The sequence below is a fragment of the Rhinolophus ferrumequinum genome, chromosome 14 (genome assembly GCF_004115265.2).
Source record: "Rhinolophus ferrumequinum isolate MPI-CBG mRhiFer1 chromosome 14, mRhiFer1_v1.p, whole genome shotgun sequence".
In the NCBI taxonomy this organism is placed as follows: Eukaryota; Metazoa; Chordata; class Mammalia; order Chiroptera; family Rhinolophidae; genus Rhinolophus; species Rhinolophus ferrumequinum.
The window spans coordinates 49,918,001-49,942,017 of record NC_046297.1 but is presented as its reverse complement, the minus strand read 5'-3'; the positions used below and the strand labels follow the sequence as shown (position 1 = coordinate 49,942,017).

The 24,017-nt window shown below is 35.8% G+C and overlaps 1 protein-coding gene across 1 annotated transcript in view; it reads right to left on the bottom strand.

Annotated features, from left to right (window-relative positions):
- The window catches only part of PKHD1L1 (PKHD1 like 1), a 152,009-nt gene that overhangs the window by 23,348 nt on the left and 104,644 nt on the right, over nt 1-24,017 (bottom strand). Inside the window, 12 exon segments of the mRNA XM_033126726.1 lie at nt 216-381; nt 5,684-5,800; nt 5,881-5,992; nt 6,558-6,680; nt 6,763-6,911; nt 10,839-10,929; nt 12,467-12,588; nt 13,352-13,481; nt 14,416-14,519; nt 18,422-18,595; nt 20,300-20,429; nt 22,881-22,999. Coding sequence (XP_032982617.1) covers nt 216-381; nt 5,684-5,800; nt 5,881-5,992; nt 6,558-6,680; nt 6,763-6,911; nt 10,839-10,929; nt 12,467-12,588; nt 13,352-13,481; nt 14,416-14,519; nt 18,422-18,595; nt 20,300-20,429; nt 22,881-22,999 — 1,537 coding nt within the window.

The following is a 24,017-nucleotide window of genomic DNA, read 5'->3' as shown; positions in this document are numbered from 1 at the left end:
AGAAAAAAAGTGTGAGAAAATACACATATTTAGGCCTAGCTTCTTTAACTTAACTGAAAACACAGATGAATTAGTCTTAATGTTCATAATGCTGATTCAAATTTTACAGAAATTAAGTTACTTTCATATAGCAACTTTCTCAGATCTATGACAGGGAGAAAGAGACAATGTAAAACTATAAAGACAGAAAAGGACTGGGTTTTCATATATTTTACCTTATATCAGGCCTATGTATAAATATTTTTGATTGGTCAGCAGTATCAACCAGCTGTATGTTCTTTACATGGACTGGATGCTGTAAATCCTCATTTAAAGGGTTAGTAATGAATATCACATTAGTTTCACCTGAACAAACATTCTTAAATCCAACAAATGTTGAACCTAAAATATAAATAATAGAAAAATAATTATTTCCTGTTGGAGATATGTACAGTTGCATTTCACGTACATTCCAGCAAACATATCATTTAATACTACCTTGAACATGGAACTCTTAACTTAGGTGGTAGCTAGATTGTCTTACTGTTCGTGGTAGATTGTTGACTCTCTATATCAACACCATTGAATAGTCACTTCCATATTTCTCTGGGCTTAGCCATGTGACTTGACTCAGCCAATGAGACAAGAGCAATTTTGGCATAAGCAGAGCTGAATATTCAAGCTCACTGTCTTAGTGCTCCTGGGAATTCTGTCACTTCCAGCATGTGAATAAGCCCTAGCTCAGTCACATCCATTCCTCCAGCCAATGGCCATCAACAAACACCAACCACCAGATGGAAGTGAGACTATCCTACACTAATCAGCCCCTTTCCATTCTGTAAACTGTTGGCAGCCTAATGAATAATCCCAGGCGAGACCAGCAGAAGAACCATCAGCTGACCAAAGCCCAAATTGCCAATCCACAGAATCATGAGCTAATAAATGGCTATTTAAAGGCTCTAATTTTGGGGGTAGTTGGTTACACAGCAAAGGCTAACTGAAACACTATTGTTCTCTTGGGCTTATTGCATATATTGTGTGGTCAAAAGAAAAACTTTATTGGATCCAAAACTTAACCTCCATTGTACTTATAATCCAAGAACTCAAAATAGAAAAAAAGCAAAAGGTGATTCCAAAAATTCTTAAATCAGTTTTGTGCTACCTACTACCCTTCTTGATTTCATTGTTTCCTAAGGAGATATTGTATGTACATGAATTTGAGCTTGTAGATGAGTATTAATAAAATACCCCAGTAGCAGATACTGTTTATTACCTGTGCGGACCTCTTTCACTGGCCCAGGGCACTCATCCTTAGCTCCTCTGAGCATTGACTGCTAACCACTCACAGATGCCCCGTTCTCTGAAGAATTGTCCTTGACCACTTGACAACTCTGTCACCTGAGATATTATGCCTTCTTCAACACCATCACCATAGGGGTAGCCAGGCCTGACTGACAACTGATACAGAAGACCCCCTGCCTCAAGGGGGAAGGAAACTAAGGGATGTTACACAGCTCCCTGAAGTATCAAGATGGAGCCAGGCTCCCGCTGAGACCATATCCTTGCTTAGCTCCTTCCTCTGCCCTATCCAACTTCCCTCACTCTCTTTCTTGTGAGAGCATATGTTCAATAAACCACTTACTTGCACAAGAATCCCATCTCTGACTTTACTTCTAGATTACTTGATTTAAATAGCTAGTACCAGAAGTGGTCCTAAGATACACACTGTAATGATGCAATAGTGAATTTAGATAGTTTGCTGGCCAGATGGGAATGAGGAACCCATTACTGGTGGTAGGTGGGGTACTGCGAGTCCCTAGTATGCTGTAATAGTGCCATTATTAAAACTTCACCTGTGGTGAACTGGGATAGCATCTAGGTGAAAGGAGATGATCTGGCTCCTACAGTAACTTTGGCATTTGAATGGTGCAGGGAAAACAGTAGTTACAAGGAAACTAGAATTAGGCGACTATTGTTGACCATTATTGATGCTTTGAAGAAAATAGAAGCTGAGGTGATCAATCACAAATTCACAGCAAATTTCAGGACCTAATAATAAAACTAGCAGAACATTTATAGAGGGTTGACTTCTCAGCCCTGGCAAGTCTCCTACATCAAAGACCACATCCTGCTATAAAACGAGTGGGACCTTGAGTTAGGGTGGAGATATACGGGAAGATGCACTTGAACCTTAACACGTTAGGTTTCCCTTGAATGCTCTAGTTCTCTGTAAGTGGCCCCCTTCTCCCCGTTAGAGGATAGCTCTCCTATCCCACTTCTCTGAAATCACGCAGAGACCTCAAAAGATGTAAGTTTCTTATAAGGCAAATCCTGCCTTTCTCAGGATCTAACTCCATCTCCCCTTCTAGCAAACAGAGCAGTAACTAGGGTCAAGTCTCGTCAAGGCCTGACAGGGAAGTTCTCGGCCTGCTATGGGATGGGACTTGTCATTATACAGGCACTTGTCCTATAGCTCCTTTGGTGTGTAAGCCCTCATATCCCATAGCAGGCTCAGAACTTCCCCCGTCAGGCAAGAGTCAGGCAAAAATGCTGTCAGGAATTGGGAGCATGCATCTGGGAGTAAATCATGATGGGTCACAAGAGACAGAATATAAAGCTAGATAAAGGGGAGCACATCGATATGGATGGGGGCATACTCCCAGGTTGCTGGCATGGCTTTTGTAAGTCTGAGGAAAATGAGGATCCACATTAAGTGATGTGGAATTGTGAACATTTCCGTGGCAGACTACGGAAGAAGGGGCCAAAAGGCTCTGCGACATGGGCACGTTGGAGTAAACCTGTTATATAATACCAAGCAAGTCCTTTCAGCCCCACCTGGGGATGGTGCAGGAAGAGGGGTAGTGTGGGAAGATTCTCAAAGTGGGTAGAAATTTCGGTAGGGCACAGGGTCCTCCAGTGTGTGTGGAGCGAGAAGTCGTCTGAGGTAAGGACAGACATGGACCATGGGCAGCGGTAAATCAGTGGTGGGTCAGGAGCCTGGAAGCAACAAGATTGTATGATTGGGGGAAAGGAAGCCTGGGAGAAAAGCATGTGGACGAGGCTGTGGGAGGGAACACAAAGGGCGTGTTAATGATCAGCAAAGAGCATCCACTGCAGAAGGAGCACTACGTGAACATGTCAGCTCATCTCTGCCCTCAGACGCGTTAGGCTTATGCACCGAGCAGCCTTGGGGTGGGGATGGGCATTGACGTAGACTCCTTCTTTCCCAGGTTCATAAAACTACTTCACTGCTTCCCGTCTGACCTGACCACGGCCACAGCGACCACAGCTAAGTCTCCCAAACTACGCTTCCTTAGAAAATGGAACGGTCAGTTGGATTACTGTTGATTACATCAGATTTTTCTACCTTGGAAAGGGTAACAGTTTATCCTGGCTGGGATTAAGCTGTGTTCCTGATATGGATTTTCCTTCTCTGCTTACAGGGACTCAGGTGGCACCGCCATCCTGGGCCTCACAGAGGGGTCTAACTGCGTACCATTACCCTGGATCAAAGAACACACTTTTAGCAAAGTGCGCACATGACAACCACATACGGCAGCATCTGGAAACCATCTGCCTAACCGACTGGAAAATAGTCCTTCTGAAGGCACAGCTGAGGTGTCAACTTTGGACATCTCCTGCAAGAATGTGTTTATTCGCTTAAAAACAACAGCTATTCTATGGTGCCGAATTCTCAAAATATAGGGAAAAATATGGGTATTGGTAACAAAGGCTTGGAGGAGGAATACATTTTGTTCACCAGGAACCCGGGAAGCCCACTTGGAAAATTTGTGTTTCCAATCCTGTAATTTTAGGTTCTATGAGTCTGGATCACTTCCACAGTGGAAGTATTTCCACCAGCGGACATAGTAAGGAATCCAGTCACCTTAAAGCTGGGCTTCCCTCATGGTCCTTTGGGGTCCTTGTCAGCGTTTACCATTTATCTGGGGTGACTGAGCCTGACCATGCAGAGGAAGGGCTACTCTCCATAATGGAGGCGGGGAGGACTGTGTCTGCCTCACAGACACTGGGGCTCATGCCCAGTGCGGACTGTAAATGGGCAAGCACAGCAGTCGTGGCCCAATAAGGGAACAGTAACCAGAGCTCACATCCAACGGAGCTGAGGGTATGGGGCAGGCAAGCCACCTTGACTAGCAGAAGAGTTATTCCGGGAGGAGGGACATTTAGTAAGGGTGATGGAGGAAGGAGACGACGATCGTCATTTACAGTCCTGGAACCCGCTGTGGCAGTGTGACCACTGAGCTTCTTTTTATGTTTTTCCCAGAAATTGTGACCATCCAGGACCCTGGAGAAACCATGTCTCGGAGGAATAAACTTAACAAAAAAAGCAAGTGGATACAAGCAGTCCAAGGAAAGGGTAGAAATGGATACAAGCTAGTGCACCCACCTCCCATCTCTTGGAGCATTGAATGCTAACAGCCCAGAGCTGCCCTCTTTTCCAGAAAATTAGCCTTAGGCAAATAGGAGTCACATCACTCAGGAAATTAAGGCCCTTCCCACGGGGGCAGCTGTAATCTAACTGGAGGGTACAAATGGCAGGAACCTTCCACCTAAAATGTGAGATCAACTTCGTGGTAATTTACATTCCAGAGCTCCCCAGGGGATCAAGTGAAACTATTCTCCAGCTTATGACCATCCTTGCTTAGCAACTTCCTTTGTCCTATTTTGACTCTATGCCTTTCTCCTGAGAGCATTTCTTCAAGAAAACACACAAAAATCCTCCTCTACGGCTCTGCTTCTAGGGAACCCAGCCAAAGACAACAATCATTCGTATATTATCTTTTGAGACTATGTCCTATAAAAGAGCAGTTATTTGTGTTCCTTCAATAAATTTTATTTATAAGGGCCCATTTCATAAGAATATTTTCATTCCTATATGATATTTATAATATTTCAGAGCATATTCTTTTATTTATTGAGAAAAATATATGTTCAACTGAAACCGATACAGCCTGTTAAATAATTTTTGACAAGAATATACTCATTACGAGTAACACTGAGTTACTTGTAATGATCATTTATTTTGCATTTCTGGGACATAAAGTTATGAGAAACAATTGAACTTTTTTCTTTGAGGAGACACTGGTTAAAAGTATCATAAAAGGAAGACTTGCTAAACTGAAATAGAGAATGACACAGTGTATTTAATAGAGAAAATGTAAATAATTGCTATGGTCACTATTAATTTATACATAATCATTTTACATTTTTAAGGAGGCAGCCTGGTTCAGTGAAAAAGCAGTGAATTTTAAGTCAGAAGATATTGACTCTAATCCTAAATCGCCAATAGCTGTGGGATTTCAGCAAGATTGTATGAGTTCTTAAATTACATGAATTTAAATGTCTTCAGTTGTAAAAAGCAATAATCATGTTTAACCCTTTTAAATGAAAAGGCTTTTACAATTTATAAAAGCTAATTAATATGAAGTCACTATTCCAGTATTTTTTCTGTTGTAGAAGAAAAAGTAAATGTCGATTCTTGAATATGGATGACTTTTGCCAGGAAACCATTCTTGAAATTGACTTTGATGTCTGATTTCTTTGCTTGTCATATTGAGCAGGTTCCTATAAATCACTTTTTTTTTTTTTTACTAAAGTACAATGAAACATTATTAGTTATACTCTGGGCATCCTTGATAGCACTTAATTGAGTAGATTTGTCAAAGACTTGGTTCAAACTTGCCTGAGACTTCCAACAGGCCACTGATGGCATTGTAACTCACGATCCCCGCATGAGGCTTCCGGGGGGCCATGTTGTGTGCCGAAGCAAAGGTAGGCCAGCAAATCCCACTTCTCCCTCCTTTTATAAAAAGAAGAAAGTTAAGGAAATTTGAAAATGTACTCATTTGAACACCAAAATTAAAGCTCTAAAAGTTTCACCTGATGGAGGTCTGGCACTCCGATGGGCAGCAGAAAGTTCAATATTGGGATCCTCATGAGTTAGGACATCAGAGCAATTGAATTCAGGGCTACTTCCAACAACTAATGAGCTCTATTAAAAAAATTCAAACAGTGCAGCTTCAATAATAGCTTTTGCTAAAGGACAACATAATAAAAGGGCAATACTGAATTCAAATGCAGCAAAACAAAACCTGTAAGTTTGTGAAGTGGATCATTCATTAAACCAAAACGAAAAAGATGTGATTTCTGCCCTGTGTGGAGCTACACTCAAAGTGGGAGTGGAAGACAGACAGACACATAAATAACTATACACAATGACATGTTCTGTTTCTCGGATAGACATATGTCCAGGAAACCGTAGGAATAAGAAGAGGAGGGAGTGTCAACACAACCTATGCTGGTTCAGGAAAAATATTTATAGACAGAATGAAAATTTAACTAACTGTGGCAAGATGAGCAGACGATAAGCAAGAAGACGTGAGGGAAGCGGGGAGGAGAGAGAATAGAGAGTCTCCTGGCGGAAGATACTGAGAGCAAAGGCAGGAGGTTTGGGACAGCCAGGGGAGAAGCCACAGAGATCATTTGTATTGTTCCTTCAGTAATTTACCCTTCTCAGAGTTGCTCTTTCTCTTTGCGTGGCTATATTCATTTCTTACCTTTATGTGTACTGTCTTACTGGAAGTTTTGTGAGATACAGCAGCTGGCATGTAAATCATTGAAGAAATGGCCATTCCGTTGTCAACCAGGGTCACATTATAGATACGTACACTCTCTGTGGTCTGTAATACAAACTTGTAGGTTACACAGTACAAAATACAATCATAAGAGAAAATAAACAATCACCATCTTGGATCAAATTACCTGAAAATAAATTCCGTAATCCCAGCACATCCAAATGGTAAATCCCTGTATAAGAGAACATCCAGGAAGGCCGTCCTGGTTCATATAGACACCATATAACCCCCCATGGGCTTCATTGTCAAACCACTTTTCCAGGGGATTAGACTGACCTTGGAAAGAAATACAGAACCAGTGAATTAACATTGGTCATGTAGTTTTATAAGCAGTATTGGTTAAAGTTAAAATTCTTTAAAAAATTAAATATATAATTTCGATGTAAATTTTAACAAGATGATCAAATTTTTTTTATGGTTTGGCCATTTATGATTTACCCTATGTAGTATTTACTCATATCTTAATTGTCCCTTCACCGTTACTCAGAATAATTGTATGCTCATTTGCAAAAGTTTGGTTTAGTGTGAGCACCCTTCATTTATAATCTGATTAAACATGAATTTCATTAGAAAGAACATGACATTGGATTCAAACAAGGCTGAATTGGAAACTCAACGATGCCACTTGCTGTCTGTAAAATGCTTCCCCGGCACACCTTTTTGCTGGTTCCTTCTGGTTATTCCATTTTCAAGGTAAGTGTCACTTTCTTAGAAGACCCTCTCTGCCTACCTGATTCAAAGTAGCACCTCAGGCACTTTACATGGAAATTAAATTTTTTCACCTAATATTTTATTATTACATGTTTGTGACTCATCCATCTCCTCTCTCCTATTAGAATGTAAGCTTCGTGAGAGAAGACGAAGCTCTGTGAGTTCTGTGTCTAACTCACTCACCAGTCCCAGAACCTAGGAGGTGATGCAGGAGTAACTGCTAATTAAATACCGTACTTTTCCATGTATAATGTGCACTTTTTTGCGCAAATTTGTAAGGGAAAAATAAGGATGTGCATTATATATGGGTAGTACTAATTCTGTATCTATATAAATGTTTTTAATTCTTTTATTTATGCATATGATTAAAAGTATAACTCTAGAAGTCAATAACGATATCCATATACAAAATAATACCCTGGAATACGATAATGGGTTTTGTTAAACTTATGACAAACTTGCAAGGACAAAGATGTGTAAATATGTTACCGGTACATCAAATTTCTTGTACCTTGTATCTATTCTTGTGTTTTGTAATTATTTGTTACATAAAGTTTCTTATATCATAATATGTTAAAAAAATAAATGCTAAAATTCCTTTACAATACAAAAACAAGTCCCTAGATGTAAACAAATAAAAATTTGAATTAAAATATTAAAATGAAAGATTTTATTTCCCTGAAAGTTTGGGCCAAAAACATGGGTGTGCATTATACCGTGTATCCCCGAAAATAAGACCTAGGCAGACAATCAGCTCTAATGAGTCTTTTGGAGCAAAAATTAATATAAGATCCGGTCTTATATTATATAAGACCCGGTCTTATAGCAAAATAAGATCGGGTCTTATATGGTATAAGACCCGAAATTGAATTGAATTATATTGTATTGTATTATATTGCACCCGGTCTTGTATTACAGTAAAAAACGACCGGGTCTTATATTAATTTTTGCTCCAAAAGATGCATTAGAGCTGATTGTCCGGCTAGGTCTTATTTTCAGGAAACATAGTACATGGGAGCACATTATACATGGCAAAATACAGTATTTGTTTAATTAGTGTATTCATGATCGTGGGAAAGTTGTGTAACCTTTTCACATGTCAATTTCCTCACATATAAAAAGTTTCAATGCCTAATTCAGGGTTGTTGCAAAGTGAAATGAAATAACCCACGTAAAGTGCCCCAATTAATGAATGCTACACTCATAATATGCAGGATAATTGAAGTAGATTTAAATGAAAGTTTTACTTATGCCCAGATCAGATCAGTAACCTTAATAACTTGAGGATTCCTTATAAAAAACAGCACTATCTCCTAAATTGTAATTATTCCCCAAGGATCTGACTTCCTCCTATCTTCTTTTACTTTTGCCTTTTTCCTAGTCCTTTGAGATTGACATTTTACTTATGATCTGCCTGGTGTTGATTTTGTTTTCTGTGTAAGAAGCTGTTTGCATGTTTCTCCCTTGGTTCCTACAATGTGTAGCTCCATGGACAAATGCAGCTCCACTCTAGGACCCAGTGTGGGTCATGACCCCCTTCCCAGCATCCCAGCCTGTCACTTGTCTGGGAGATGGACTGTATAAGTTGATGTCCCATTCCCGGAACTGAGACCCTTAATTCCTGTGTAATGTTTCATATTTCAATTTCTTCAAATCCAAAAACTCCTATAGACACTCTCAATTATTTAGTAACATCAATATAATCAGTGAAAAATGCATTATATGACATTACATATTAGTAAATATTCAATATTCACAGGTCATATTTTGATTTTCAAAAAGCCAGAATAACATTCCAAGAGGTTTTAGAGAAATTACATATTCTTAAATTTTAATCAAAGAAAAGCCACTTGAAGCTGTCGGGAACTAAAATATTTAATAAGAGCATATATCAAGGACTCAGTTAAATCTGTTAGCAAAACAACAGTTAAATTTGTTGTTTTATTCCTTCCAAATGTATTTTGCACAAGAATAAAATTAGCTCAAGTACAGTCATTTTTAAATTCATAGAAGAAAATGCTGATTCAAAGGATCTTCAAAATAATTATACTGAGATACAAAAAAAAAACTGTAAAAGGAATATGAATTTTTCAGAGAAAATGCCATTTCCTTGAAGTTTCTCAAGGGGTAAAGCCTATAGTTCTACAATTATTTTACTTTTTTGATCTAATGATTCGTTTATGTAGTTGAAAAATCATGAGGTTATAAAAAGTTATACAATATTAAGTCACCAGTCACCCTGTTCCCACTCACCTTTTTTACTTTGTGTTTTTACACTCTCTATTTCTTTATGTAAACACATATGCCTGTTTTCTTCCCTTTCTTCCACACAACATATTATATACGAAACAGTTTTATACTGGGGGTGACAAAAAATATATATACACTTTTTAAGAGATGTTATCTATGCTCAAGCAGTAGTTCCCCGTAATCAGAAATGCCTGGACGCTGATGGTAACCACCTTGAGCACCTCTTGTAATTGCAGAAGTCAACCGTGACTTGTATTCATCTTTTGTTATTGGTAAATATTATTATAATTAATACCGTTTTTTCCTTTCTTAAAATGTGTATACATTTTTGGCACCCTCTGCATATACAGTATTGTTCTGCAATCACCATTTATCACTTCAGAATATCCTGGAGATTTCTTCATATCAATACATAGATATAAATCATTTTTTATTTGTTTTAAGAGGGACCTAGTGTTCCAATGTTTGGAGATATATATATATATATATATATATATATAACTTTTACAGGATAGCTTTCAGTTTTCTGCCAGTACAGACAATGCTGTGATGAATAACCTCGTTCACAAATCTTTTTCTAACTGCTATAAAGGCAACTGTTAGTCAGATTACCACAGTAGAAATGCTGAGCCAAAGGTAAATGCCCCTATAATTTTGGTGGCTATTGCCAGCTTTCCATCTGTAGGGATCATATCCTTTTGGCCTTCAACCAGCAATGTGTAAATGTCCCTGTTTCCCCACAGCCTTGCCAAGATAGCAGTTGTGCAGTTAATTCTTGATTTTTACTCATCTGACAGAAATGTGTCTGAGAACTGTCTGTTCATGTCCTTTGACTTTTTCATGCTTACAGATTTTAACACGTGAATAGTCAGCATCTATTCCCTTAAAGAGGAAGCATACGACAGTGGCACAACCCTATAGACATTAATCTCTATACTGAAAAGTTTTGTTCTTGTAAAGTGGTAGTGGGATGAGGTACTCACTGTCCCAATACCAGCCAAACCAAGAACTGAAGTTGCTGTTAGAGTTTTGGGATCATGCACATGGAAAATAGTTATTCTTAAAAGTTTATTCATTTCTCTATAGACTCAATGGTATCTTGAAGTAATTTTGTTGAGTTCTTTCAGTGTCCAGGAAGAGATATTACATATTGAACTGACACATGTCATTATTTATTTCTAACAAATCTAGACAAGTTGTTATAGTGACACTAGTTTTAGTGACTCTATGCCAAAGACTTACTTGAGCAAGGTTCTCCATCAATGCGGTATCCTGCCCTTCCAAACCCAGCCACAACGTTATTTTGTAAGATTGTATTGGTCCCTCTATTTATCTAGTACAATAATAAAGAAAGTGCTTTGGGTCAGGCTCTTACACAATAATGCAATGAGAGCAAATATTGCAACAAACATAGGAAAACTAGGTAAGACTACACTTTCAGGAGGAAAAGTTTAATTCATTATTCATCCCATTCAAACTTACATTACAATTGTATTAAAATTACCTTAGGTTCTTGGTATAAAACCATCACTAGATAGTATATCTTAAACTTTATTAGAAAAGTATAGTAAAGAGGTTTTTTATTTCAGTCACAAATCCACTTGATGTCGTTCAATATTGACAAGCCATAGACCAAATTCCAGTATGATAGCAAGTTTACAAAGATTTTATCACAGTTTTTGGTTATATTCTACTACCAATTTGATTTATTTCAAAAAGAACAACTATGGCAATTACAGTGTACCACTAAATTCAATAGAGGCATTCACTAATTTAAATAAAATCTGCTATAATAAAAAACTGGGTTAGCACATGTGTTAGGTAATTATTAAGCCATTTTATTTTATGAGCCAAGTCAAAGTGGTAGAATATGAAAAGTATAGAGCATAGAAGGTTTAGTTCTTGCCTGTGGTGTCAGCAAAATGGTTAAAACTTCAATTAATTAAAGTATATTAAACACCTTTATTTTTAAAGATTATAATAAAAGGTCAAATGGAATTCATAAAAGTAAAATAAGTACCTTTGCTTTAAAAAATACAGATAAAAGTTTTGGAATTGACATTTGATTACATTCTAACATCTATTACTAGATCAAAAGAGAACATCATTACCTCATAAATGTATACTGAGCTCCAGGCTTTCAGATCTTACTTTAAGGTGATTATTAATAGTTGCACAAAAACAAAACACAATCCTATCCCATCTTTCAAAGAGAGCTATTTTTAATTCTCTTTTGTTCCCATGGTATAGGTAAGTAAACTAAAAACAAGAGGAAGCTATGTTTCCTCCAAATATTTTCTCTTTACTTTCTAGTTTCTTGCTTATAATCTCACTCCACATCTAAATAAAGACCAACAGTAATCGAAGAAACTTCATGGTCAGCAAGAAGGGTCCAATGAATAATATTCGATAAGGGTATATAACCTTGCATAGAGAATCGTAAGAATTTTAGATGAGAAAGGGATTTTAGAGATTCTATAATCTATCATCCTAACTTTCCATATTAGGAAGGAAACTCAATTCAGGGCTAAGTAGTAATATGTGCAAGACATTCAATCAATTAGCAGCAGAGAGACCTTGAACCGTAACTTGAAAGCAATAATTAATGTTGGAGAAGCAAAGAAATAAAAGAGCTATTTAAACCAATTAATATTAACACGAAGAAAAGTCCCCAATGGCTATTGGAGCTCACAATATCTTTTAAGAAAGTTCATTCACTCCTTCAATTAGCTCATTTCAGTAATTCACCAATCTTTATCTAAGCAAGAAATGGTTTTCAATAACATGTTGAGATTCACAGTTTCTACAGAAATCTTCACTAAGGAAATTATAATTTTGTATAATTATAATTATAAATTTGTTCACACTACCTCAATTGCTGCATGCCAGAGAGTGGAACTAAAATCTTTTCTGTTCTGATAGGTTCCTGGCCAAACTGAAAGTGCAACCAAGTTTCCTCGGACTCTGTTGGCATGCCCCCATATTCTTATACCTGGAAAAAAAAATAAAATCCTCCTCAAATACATATACATTTGTAATAAGCACTATGGGGAATGTCTTCCTTTTTTTTTTCATGAGATTAGTTTTCTAGTTTGAGCCTGACAAGTGAACCCCTTATATTTTAGAGTGAGCCCTCTGAACTCTTTGATAGTGAAACTCTATCTCTTTAATAGACTACCTGAATTAGAATCTTCTGGGGTGCTTCTTAAACATGTGGGTTCACAGGCTCCACCTCAGATTTTAACTAACACAGAAATAAATTTTGTACACGTTAAATAGGTTTGTATTATGCTTTACGTTGATATTCAAGAAAAAATAACCTCTTATAATCAAATGTAACTTTTATCTAATAATAACCTTTATTCGTGAATAATCTTTATGACTGACATGTGAGATGTATTTTAAAAAGTCACAGCAATTTAAACTATTGGTGATTAGAAAACTCACATAAAATCATGGTTGGGTAAATAATTTTTCTTGTCCAATATGGTATCCATTGTCAATGTGACTACTTAAATGTAAAGTAAGTACAATTATCTTAAGTATAATTAAAATAAAATATCCAGTTCCTCAGTCACACTAGCCACATTTCAAGTGCTCAATGGACACATGTGGTTTAGTAATTACCATATTAGCACAGATAAAGACCATTTCCATTCTTACAGGAAGTTCACCTGGACGGCACGGCCCTAGAATTTACAGATAAGATTGTCTCAGACAGACATGTTATTTGGACCGAAACATTATTATAATACCTTCCCCCACTGTAAAGTGAATGATGTTATCATCTATGTCCAATCCATCTGTTCCAAACACACCAATTGCTGGGGAAAAGCCATGGTGAAAAGCACAGCCTCGAATATAAGATGACCCATGTTCTTGAATCTATAAAACATGAGGATTTAGTGAATGTTTTAAAAATAAAATGAAAATGTATTTAAAGAGACAAATTAAAAGTAGATGACTTTCAGGAAACAAACTTTGATAAATAAAATATGCAATTTACATTTCATGAAAAATGATTTCCCAGTAGGTCTTTTAATCCTGGGAAATTTCCACATACCTTGAATTTATGATTAAATATGATTAAATAGAGCAAAAAAAAAAGTATGCTTATTTTAAATGCAGATTAAAAATTCTCAAGTACTTTTCCATGCATTTATATTCCAGTCATTACCTATATAATGCCAAGGCACTATAAGTTATTTTTCAGAATAGTTTACTGTATGATGAGCAGGGATTTCTTTTTAATTATGAAAGTTGATCCACTAGCGAAGGGCATACAAGTTAAATGGCTATACGGAACCAGTCAATGAGTAGGTTAGGGGCTTCAGTTTTACACCTACAAGATCACTTTTTATTTCCATAAGAAATATGCTCTCTCATTTTTCCTGTATCACCAGCCATCTCAGAATATTTACTTTCCCACTTTTGAGAGAGGCATGGATATACAGACATGCTTTTCATTTGAGAAATGTAAGCAATACTCACTTTGTTTAACAGAAACTGCTTGGGAATATGTTTGGTCATTGCAAAGTAAAGTGGAGATGTAAAATACTATTATAGATCCTTTCACCTTTTGTGCTCTTTTTGCTCTGTTTTTTTTTTTTTTTCACTGATCTTAAATAAATGCATGAAATGCTGCTAATGAGTCTCAAAAAGTTAACAGGAAATGTATCTAAGAAATTCGTTTTACTACATTAGCTTATAGTCTTAGTAATTCTAAGATATGGCTATTTAATAAAATTAAATCAAAATCCAATCAAAATTAAAATATTTTACTTTGAATACGTGCAAATATTAAAAATAAAGTACAAACCTGTCCTAGGTTAAGAAATGTTACAGCATATCTTGGATCTGTGCTATCCCTGAAGCCTTCTTGACCACTGTGATAAAATTCCACATTACTTATTCTTGCATTTCCTAGGGGAAAGAGAGTTTAATTTATTTTTTTTGAAACAGGATAAAAAATTTTTTGAAGAGTTACAAAAGTTGTAATTTTCCAAATTACAAATTTGTTTTCAACTTTTTCATGGAAATCTCAGTTTTTCTTTGCTCCTTTAATAAAAGTGAGGCAGTATATCTGAACTTCTTTTTCACTGCCCTCCAGAGTCCTTTTAGACATTTTTCCCTAATAACTCCCTCCACATAAAATTTTAACAACACAGATATACTATATATCTGTTAACATATGGTGGTCCTTTGGAGGGCCACAAACCATTGTAATAACTAAGGGTTTTTTCATCCCCCAAGAACTAATTTTCACCCCCGTGGCAGTGACATTATCCACATTGAGAATGCATGACATGAGATATAATTTACCTGACATTTCCATTTTGAGAGCTTTTAAGGGCATTATCCTTACATAATTTCTTCCAGAATATGCATTCCCATCTAACTATCTACTCATCAATTTGTCATCAGTACCATTGAGCTGACAAAAGCCAATTTCCTAGATTCATAATAACAGCAATAACAATCCATGAGAGATTACTCTGTACCACATGCTATCCTAAGTACTTAACAGGCAATGTGTAGTTTAATTCTCATACAACATCCTATGAGTTATGAACTCTTATTATTGCTATCTTCTATATAAGAAAACAGTGATTCATGGCTGGTAAAAAACAGCTTTTGTTTCAAAAACTGGTATCTAATAAAATACTCTAGAGAAGAGAAACTTTGTACTAGGAGGTAAAAGCGTAGCCTGTCTCAAAATCTATGAGCCAGAGATTGGCTATATGGTGGAGAACATAAGATTGATAAGATAGAGACAGAGAAGAAATGATGACTAAGACCAAGTGGGCCTACAAATGTCATAGATGTATTTCCTTGACTTAATATCACAAAATAATTTATAGGAGCAAGAAAAGGTTGTCATGGGAAGAGGGTCCATCATAGGACTTTTAATGAGACAGACATGAATTAGTACCCAATATCAGAGCAATTTCACAGCGCTAATCATCTATATTTCTTTATAATTAAAAGGGAGACAATATTTATGCCATAGAGCTATGAGTATTAAATGAGATAACATGTGTGAAATGCTAAGCACAGTTAAATGCTAAGCCTGGAATCTTGTGTCATGACTATCATTACTGTCATCGTATCACCATCAGCTAAGCTTCTGTTGCCAGAGTCTGACCAATAGGTAGAAGTTATGGTGGGATAGCTACTTGCTCAATATAAAATTTTTCTAAAATTAGAGCTGTTGCAAAATGGAATGGAATGGTATGAAAGTCTCCTTCAAGTGAGGGTCTCCTGAAACAGTTTCAAGTCTAGAGTAGATGATTACTCATTGTACCCAGATTGGGGAATTGAAATATCATCTTGCAATGAAAAGCACCAGGGTTACTTAGAGGAAGAATTTATTCCCAGTCTCAGAAAAAAACATTTCATCATGTGCTTGCCATATCAGAAGGTGAAGAAGCTAAAACAACAATTAGTCAAAAGGAGAACTCAGGCATCGGCATGAAAAGGTTCTGAAGGTCAGTGTGGCGGCATTTTCAGTATCAATGAGACCAACAATCACAGTGGATTACAACACATCAAATATGGTTAAATCCATGGATCTCAAAATAATACTAAAAAGAAAACAAAAACTTCTTGTCACCTTTGGAGGATGCTTGGGAACCAACTCACTATTTTGAAAACTAGTTAAAAAGGGGAAAGAACGAAGCATTTTTCCTACATTTCCTACATAAACTGACCTTCAGGGTAGACAAAAAGTTGTCTAGAGAATCTTCTCTTTATAGAAGTATTCTAGATTATAAATGAGGAGAGAATGGTAGAAAGAAACCATAACCATTTTAAACCTCAGTAATTTCATACAGGCAATGATCATTAATGACTGCAAACATCACAAAAGGAGAAATAGTCGTACATTATGTGCCTACTAATGGAAAAACACACTACCAACTATAAAGAATTGTTGTCTAAAAACTGAGTCTGATCAGTTTTCTGGTTCTAGACTACATGTGCAAAGAAAATACAAGGGAGATGGGAACAACTTAAATTCTAGGGATTCAATCACTAAAGTCCAGACTATTGGAAACACTAGAGGACCTAGATGACATAGCTCCTTTTCTCAATAAATGGCAAGGAAAAAGAAATGAATCAAAGAGATTTAAGATTCATCACCAACTGCAACATGGACCTTATTTTGATCCTGATTTGAACAAAGAAAGTGCAAGGGAAAGGAAGGAAGGCTTAAAAAAGAGGGAAAGAATTAACAAATTGGGAGCATGCAAAACAAAATCATTTAATGACATGGAATTATTATTAACATTTTAAAATTTGAGACTTACAGGTGTTTTTAAAGAAGTCTTTTAGAATTACATACTGAAACACTCCTAGGTGAAAAACTATGTGGTTGCTTCATTCACAATAGCCAAGACGTGAAACAGTCTAAGTGTCCATCATCAACAGATGAATGGATAAAGAAGATATGGTACATGTAGGTATACATGGAGAAGGGAGGAACTCTTGCCATTTGCATCCACATGGATTGACCTTGAGGGCATTATGCTAAGTGAGATAAGTCAGACAAAGACAAATACTGTATGATCTCACTTACATGTGGAATCTAAAAAAGCTGAACTTGTAAAATCAGAGAGTGGAATGATGGTTACCAGGGGGTAGGAAGTGGAGGAATTGGGGAGATGTTTAAAGGTACAAGCATTGCAACTACTAGATAAGTAAGTCTTGGAGATCTAATGTATGGTACAGTGATTATAGTCAACAATGCTGTATTATAAACTTCAAAGTTACTAAGAGACTAATTTTAATTGTTCTCACCACAAAAAAAATAACAATTATGCAATGTGATATAGATGTTATGTAATGCTATGGTATTAATCATATTGCAATATATAAATGTATCAAATCAACACATTGTACATCTTAAATTTACACAATGTTATATGTTAATTATAAAAAATGTATGTGATTGCTTCAAAAATCCAGGGACTTGAAGAGTGTGGGTGGGCATATAGATGAAACAGTATTGGACAAAGTTGATAATTGTGGTAGCTGATGATGGATGCATTGGAATTCATTATACTATTTTCTCTATTTTCAGTATATGTTTGAAATTATCCTTCAAAAATAACAAATCTGTTATGCCTGTTATAAAATGATTTTTGTTTGGGTGAGAGCCTGGGCTAGCTGTTCCATAAGGTCATTGTTCATTTGATAATTCTTATTGTCTATGAAGATAAAATAAGTAGGGATACATAATAAGTAGGAAGATAAAATGTTAGGGATTTAGTTTCGGAAGGTAGCACCTGGGCTACATAATCCCAACTCAAGGCTTTATTTTCCCATTTGTTAAAAATAATACATCAGGCCCAAAGTGAAGTCACTTACACTAAGTCACACTTCACCAAACCAAAATTTAACTTAATTACAGGTTAAATTACAGATTGGGTTAAGAAATGGAATCTTAAACCAATCAGAAATCGCCTGATCAGCATTAGTTGGGTAATTTGCCTGACAGACCCCTACAATCCTCTATAGGGAAAGTAACTTTGCAATAACCAATTCGCTTTTCTGCCCAATACAACTTCCTTGTTCCTGCTTCCTTCTGCCTATAAAGTCTTTCATTTTGTACAACTCTTCAGAGCTCCTTTTTATCTGCTAGACTGGATGCTGCCTGATTCATGAATCATTGGATAAAGCCAGTAAGATCTTTAAAATGTATTCTGTTGAATTTTTTTTTAACGCACATGATTCTATAAAGAAGTGAGAGTTGTTTAAGAACTGACTAAACATAAAAGAGACTACATTATATTTCATTCAGAAAAATAAACTGAACTTGTACCAACCTTTAAATGTCATCATATTTTTACTGAATGAGCTGACCAGCACACGTGCACCAAAAGATTCCTTGAACCAACCAGGGTAATCTTCACCAAGTATTTTGATATTTCTACTCAGTATCCCAACATCAGCTGCTAATGTGTAGCTCTGACCAGTTCCAGGAACGTGGTATCTTTCCGCTGCAACAGAAGAATCGCTGCATTATAACCAGTGCTGAGAAATGTCTGTCTTTATCAGTTTCTTTTTAGTTCACAAGCCACATAACTTTCTATTATACCAAAAGTCAACATGAATGCATGAACTGATTAGAGTTGCATGCTTACACAGACGTACCGTGTTTCCCTGAAAAAAAGACCTAGCCGGACAATCAGCTCTAATGCGTCTTTTGGAGCAAAAATTAATATAAGACTTATAGTAAAATAAGACCGGGTCTTTAATATAATATAATGTAATGTAATATATAATATAATATAATATAGTATAATATAATACTGGATCTTACATTAATTTTTGCTCCAAAAGACGCATTAGAGCTGATTGTCCGGCTAGGTCTTATTTTTGGGGAAACAGGGTAGATGGCAGACTGAAATTATGATATCTTTTTATTTATAAAATGAAATAGAATCAAAAAAGCTCTTCTACAAACATCAGAAAGATTACTACTATAATCCGCCAATTATGAAGTTATTGTTTCTCAGATAGTTTGCAATTACTTTAAATTATACACGAAAACACTGTTGTAAGGCAAGTTGAGAAGCTCGCAATAGACGGGGAAATGAGGTAGAGAAGTAAAAGAATTTGCCCAAGGCCATGTGGAGAATTGGGAATATACAGACATTACCTCTCCTGACCCGAAACCTTGGTTTGTTCCACTTTTCCTGTGGCATATTTTGTATCAAACACAATTCTTTAAAAATATGTAGTAGCATAGCAAACACAGTCTGTACATTTATATCTGAACGATTTGTAACACATAACCTAAGTTAAGTTCTACATTTCTAGAAATCTTATTCAAAATTTTAAGACAAGCAGGTACATTTCAAACGGAAATGTTTGGTAGTTTAAAGGAAAGACTCTAGAATGTCAAACTTCAAAACCTTTTTTGTTTTACGATTAACGTCTTCTTTAATGAAATCTTTTCCTTTTGATTTACAGAAAAACATGTGATAGAGAATGATAGACACATGTGCTTCTATGAAAATACAGCTTTAAAAAGTTCTTTCAAGTTGCTTTTTTCATGCCGGTCAAATGTCCACCAGTCTCTCACGCTGCCTCACAACTGGAGTTCTGACAAGCCACAGCAATATCTGAGAGGGTTTTCTAACATTCCACTCCTGTCTGTTTCCACTTCCTGGGATTCAGATGAAGGTAGAATGTCAAATGGGAAAAGGCTGGGGTGCTGGGAAGGTCCTGATCCTACAGGCTGAAAGATGGTCTTCAGATGATTCTGATTAATTCCTTCTATCCTGGAGAATTAGTTTTACCATTTGGCTGTAGCTTGTCTAAAAGCAGTTACAGCTAAGGAATGTGTCAATGAAACCAATCAGATGCTCTCAGATCAAGGGTTCTCAGATTTCAGGGTGCATAAGTATCACCTAGCAGCCTGCTTAGTACAGAAAGTCTGCCTTATCCCATAGAATGTAACGCAGTAGGTCTCCGCTGAGTATCTGCTGAATGAATGAATGCTTACAGCAGGGACTCTTTGTAGCCCACATATAAATAGTGGCACCCCTCGGGTACCAGTGCCAATCTGAGTGAAATGCTCCTCTAAAAATATTTGTGAGACAGTTCTTCGAATTAATTGTAATTACAGAGAAGAGCACTAAAATGTGAATATTTCAAGACATTTTAATTATCTATTTGGTTACAGAACAGCCACTTACCAAGATGAGTGTAAGACAGAGTATCATTGAGAATCAGGATTTTGTGATCATGCAGGATTTTAACGATACTTCTAGTTTCTGTTTGGTGGTAATCATAGCTTGTGGTTGTTATCACAATCTCTTCTCCCTCCTTAGGAAAATCCAAGTGCCAGGTGCAAGAACAATTTAAAAAATAGGTTTATATTTCTCGATAACTATTAAGTAATTCTAATTTAATTTATATCTGATTAGAATTATGAAATTATCAGAGAGAACAAACTATATAGTTAGGACACTTAGGCCTCTAAAATAAATATGCTTTTGTTTGATATTAAGAATTCTAAATTTTGAATTATCTCAGCATTTCCTTAAATTTAATTCAGTCATTTAATAAAATCACGGGCTATGTACATTAAAAATATAAATAGATGAAAAATAATATATTCATATTTTTATCAAAAACTGATAAGGACAATATTCTTAAGACTTAAAAATATTTCCTGGGATTTTTTAAATTTAACACAATTAACTATCACTTGATATTCCTGAAAGGTAGGAAGGGAAGAGGAAAATTAAAGAGCAAGAACAAGTCTGAGAATCTTTGTATATTGTGTATGACAAGCTGCTCCTTCTTGCCATCCAATTCTCTGCTCAAATGTACCTGTAAGGGAGAAAAATACCTTTTCCTTTACCCTTCTAAGTTCTTGGCTGGGACCCCTGTACAAAAGACAGATTAACAAGAGAAAGCATATAAATTTATTTAATATAAATTTTGTGACATAGGGGCCTTGGTAAGGAAATGAAGATCTGAAGAAAATATTAAACCTGACCATTTTTATGCTAGGTTTGATGAGGAGTGGAGAGTAGTGGGAAAATGGGATAGAGTATGAGTTAAGTATAATAAATTGGGATACTGTGTTTCCCTGAAAATAAGACCTCACCAGATAATCAGCTTTAATGCACCTTTTGGAGCAAAAATTAATATAAGACCCAGTTCTTACTTTACTATAAGACTGGGTCTTATGTAATATAATAATATAATATAATATAATATAATATAATATAATACCCGGTCTTATTTTACTATAAGACTAGGTATAATATAATATAATATAATATAATATAATGTAATGTAATATAATATAATATAATACAATATAATACAATACAATATAATACCGGATCTTATATTAATTTTTCCTCCAAAAGACACATTAGAGCTGATTGTCCAGCTAGATCTTATTTTCAGGGAAACACAGTAACTAGCAAGTCTTCTTCATTCAGGTTCCTCTCTCTGTCCCTTTGTCTTCAGAGATAAGGATGGTCTTTTCCTCTGGGTGTGGGGGGAAGTCACCTCTCACATGAAGGTTTTATGACCTGCTTCAGGGGAAAGTAGAAAGGCTTTCTGGTGCAGGCTGTTTCTCAAATTCCTTCATCTTAAAATATTCAGGGATTTGGGGTAGCATGTCCTGAATTCAATATTTTGGGGTCGCATGTCCCGAACCCCACCATACCCTTGAGAGAGGCCTTCTCTGGCCACCCTATTTACTGTTGTCTGCCACCCTCTACCATGGCAGTCTGTCACACTACCTGTTTGATTTCCTTCATCACGCACATTATAATCTGAAATTAGCACATATTTACTTGTTCATTTAGTGTCGGCCTCTCCTATCCCAATGCAATTTCCACTGTAGTTTGACCAGTTTCTTCACAACTGAACCCTCAGTGCTTAGAATATCTGATACCTGGTTAAACATTAACTGAATAAATAATACAGAGAAAATATTAATTGGATAAATAGGGATATTGAAATCATTTAATTACTTTCTTTAAAAAGCAATTACACCTCAATTCTTACAAATAAAATCTATTATAAGTAGATTAGAATACCTCCCCATAAATCCTCCTTCTATTTACTGATTTTAAACTACATCCACAGAGCCAGCCTGTGTGTTTGATTTGTTTTGATTGACTCAGACTAAGCCTCTCTTTGTTCTGTGACTTAAAAGCTTATTCTTAGCAGAAGGGAACTGGCTGAGATCTGAGAGTTTGGAAAAGGAATCCATCCATTTCCCTGATCCTTTAGCATTAAGAGTATTTGCAAAACATCTGAGACTGTGGCCTATGCATGCTTTGAGTATAGTAGAGATAGGAAATGCCATAACTTATATTTTACCAAAATCTCTCATGTAACACAGGCATTATTCGAATATCACTGGGCATCAGAATTTGTTCTCTTTCCAAATGCTTAACATGTAAAATCATAAATTAAAAGAGATAACCAAAATAACAATAAAATGCATTTCAAACAATTCCTTTTTTCTGTTTTGCAAGAATTTGTAAAAAATAAATATTTTTTATTGCCCCAAAACTTTCGTATTTCCCTTTCATAACTAATATATACATGATGTGCTTTATATATTCTGAAGGACCTTTGAGACCAGTTTTTAAATGCCTGCTATCATGTCAGTTTTTTGAGTGTACACTAATTGCAAAATGTACATTTTTCATCTAGTTAATCATATGAGAAAAAAAGTCCATGAGAATTTTTAAGTTGACCCACTGTGTGTATTCACTTGCCACCCCATAGTATTTCCTCTACCTGCCAATCCACAGCATCCATCAGAGATAGGACTTTGGAACCTGCCTCTGCGGTTTCTGAGAGTTTAGTTTTATATATCGAACGTGGAATTCCATGAAGATCCAGCTCACCAAACACCCCTGCAGGAGAAAAACACACGCCTATTTACCCATCACACAGTACTGAGTTAGGTGCTAATATAAAATGAAACAGTTCAGTGCTTTATTTTAATAAGTGACTGAATATTTCAGAATGAATGAAATGACTTGGGGTTATCTGCTCAGGGCTTTTTGACCCTTTGGCCCACTTTGAGGAATCTAATCCATAGAAATTAAAGCCAATACACAGGACATATGAATGAGGATACTTACTACAATATTTGAAAATATTAGAAAACTAGAATTAATCCAATTGTACATTGATAGAATGATGGGATAAAGTATAATATATTAATACTGTGGTGTAATATGCTATAAAAAGAAGAGTGTTATCAATACGTATTGATCTAGAAAGATATCCACATTAACTGAAAAGAAGAAAACTGTATACTAGTATATTTAGCTTGACCATATTTTTGTAAAGGGCAAAATACTACCACCACAAATCAATATATGTAACATGAATAAAGGCATAGATAAAAAATATGAAAAGACATGTAAAAATTGCTAACTAATGCTAGTTTCCTCAAGAGAGGAGTGGAATTGTAAAGATGTATATTTTTTCTTAATGTTTTTCTTGATACTGTTCTGTATTATTTGAAATGTTATTTTTGAAATAAAAAATAAGTCCATTCAATTTTTTTAAGATTGAATTTGCCTGCGTGGGTCTTTTTTTAAAGATTTGAAGTTGTCTCGGGAGAGCTGACTAATGCAATCTCAAGCCATTTTTCACCCCCTTATATACTGATTATCATGATTTTAGAAGTTGTACTGTGGAGTAATTGTAGCACATGATTATATGTGTCTATTAAATAAATGTGCAGTAGAATTAATAAAAGCAGTTACTTATTGTGACCAAATTAAACCCCCTTCAGGTCCTTTGCTTTCCAGATTCAAATAGGAATATGTACAGCCATACAAATATGTAAGTGGGAAATGAAAACTTAGCAACAATTGTGGTTGGGCAGCTGCTAGCAGAGTCAACTGATCCACAGATTAT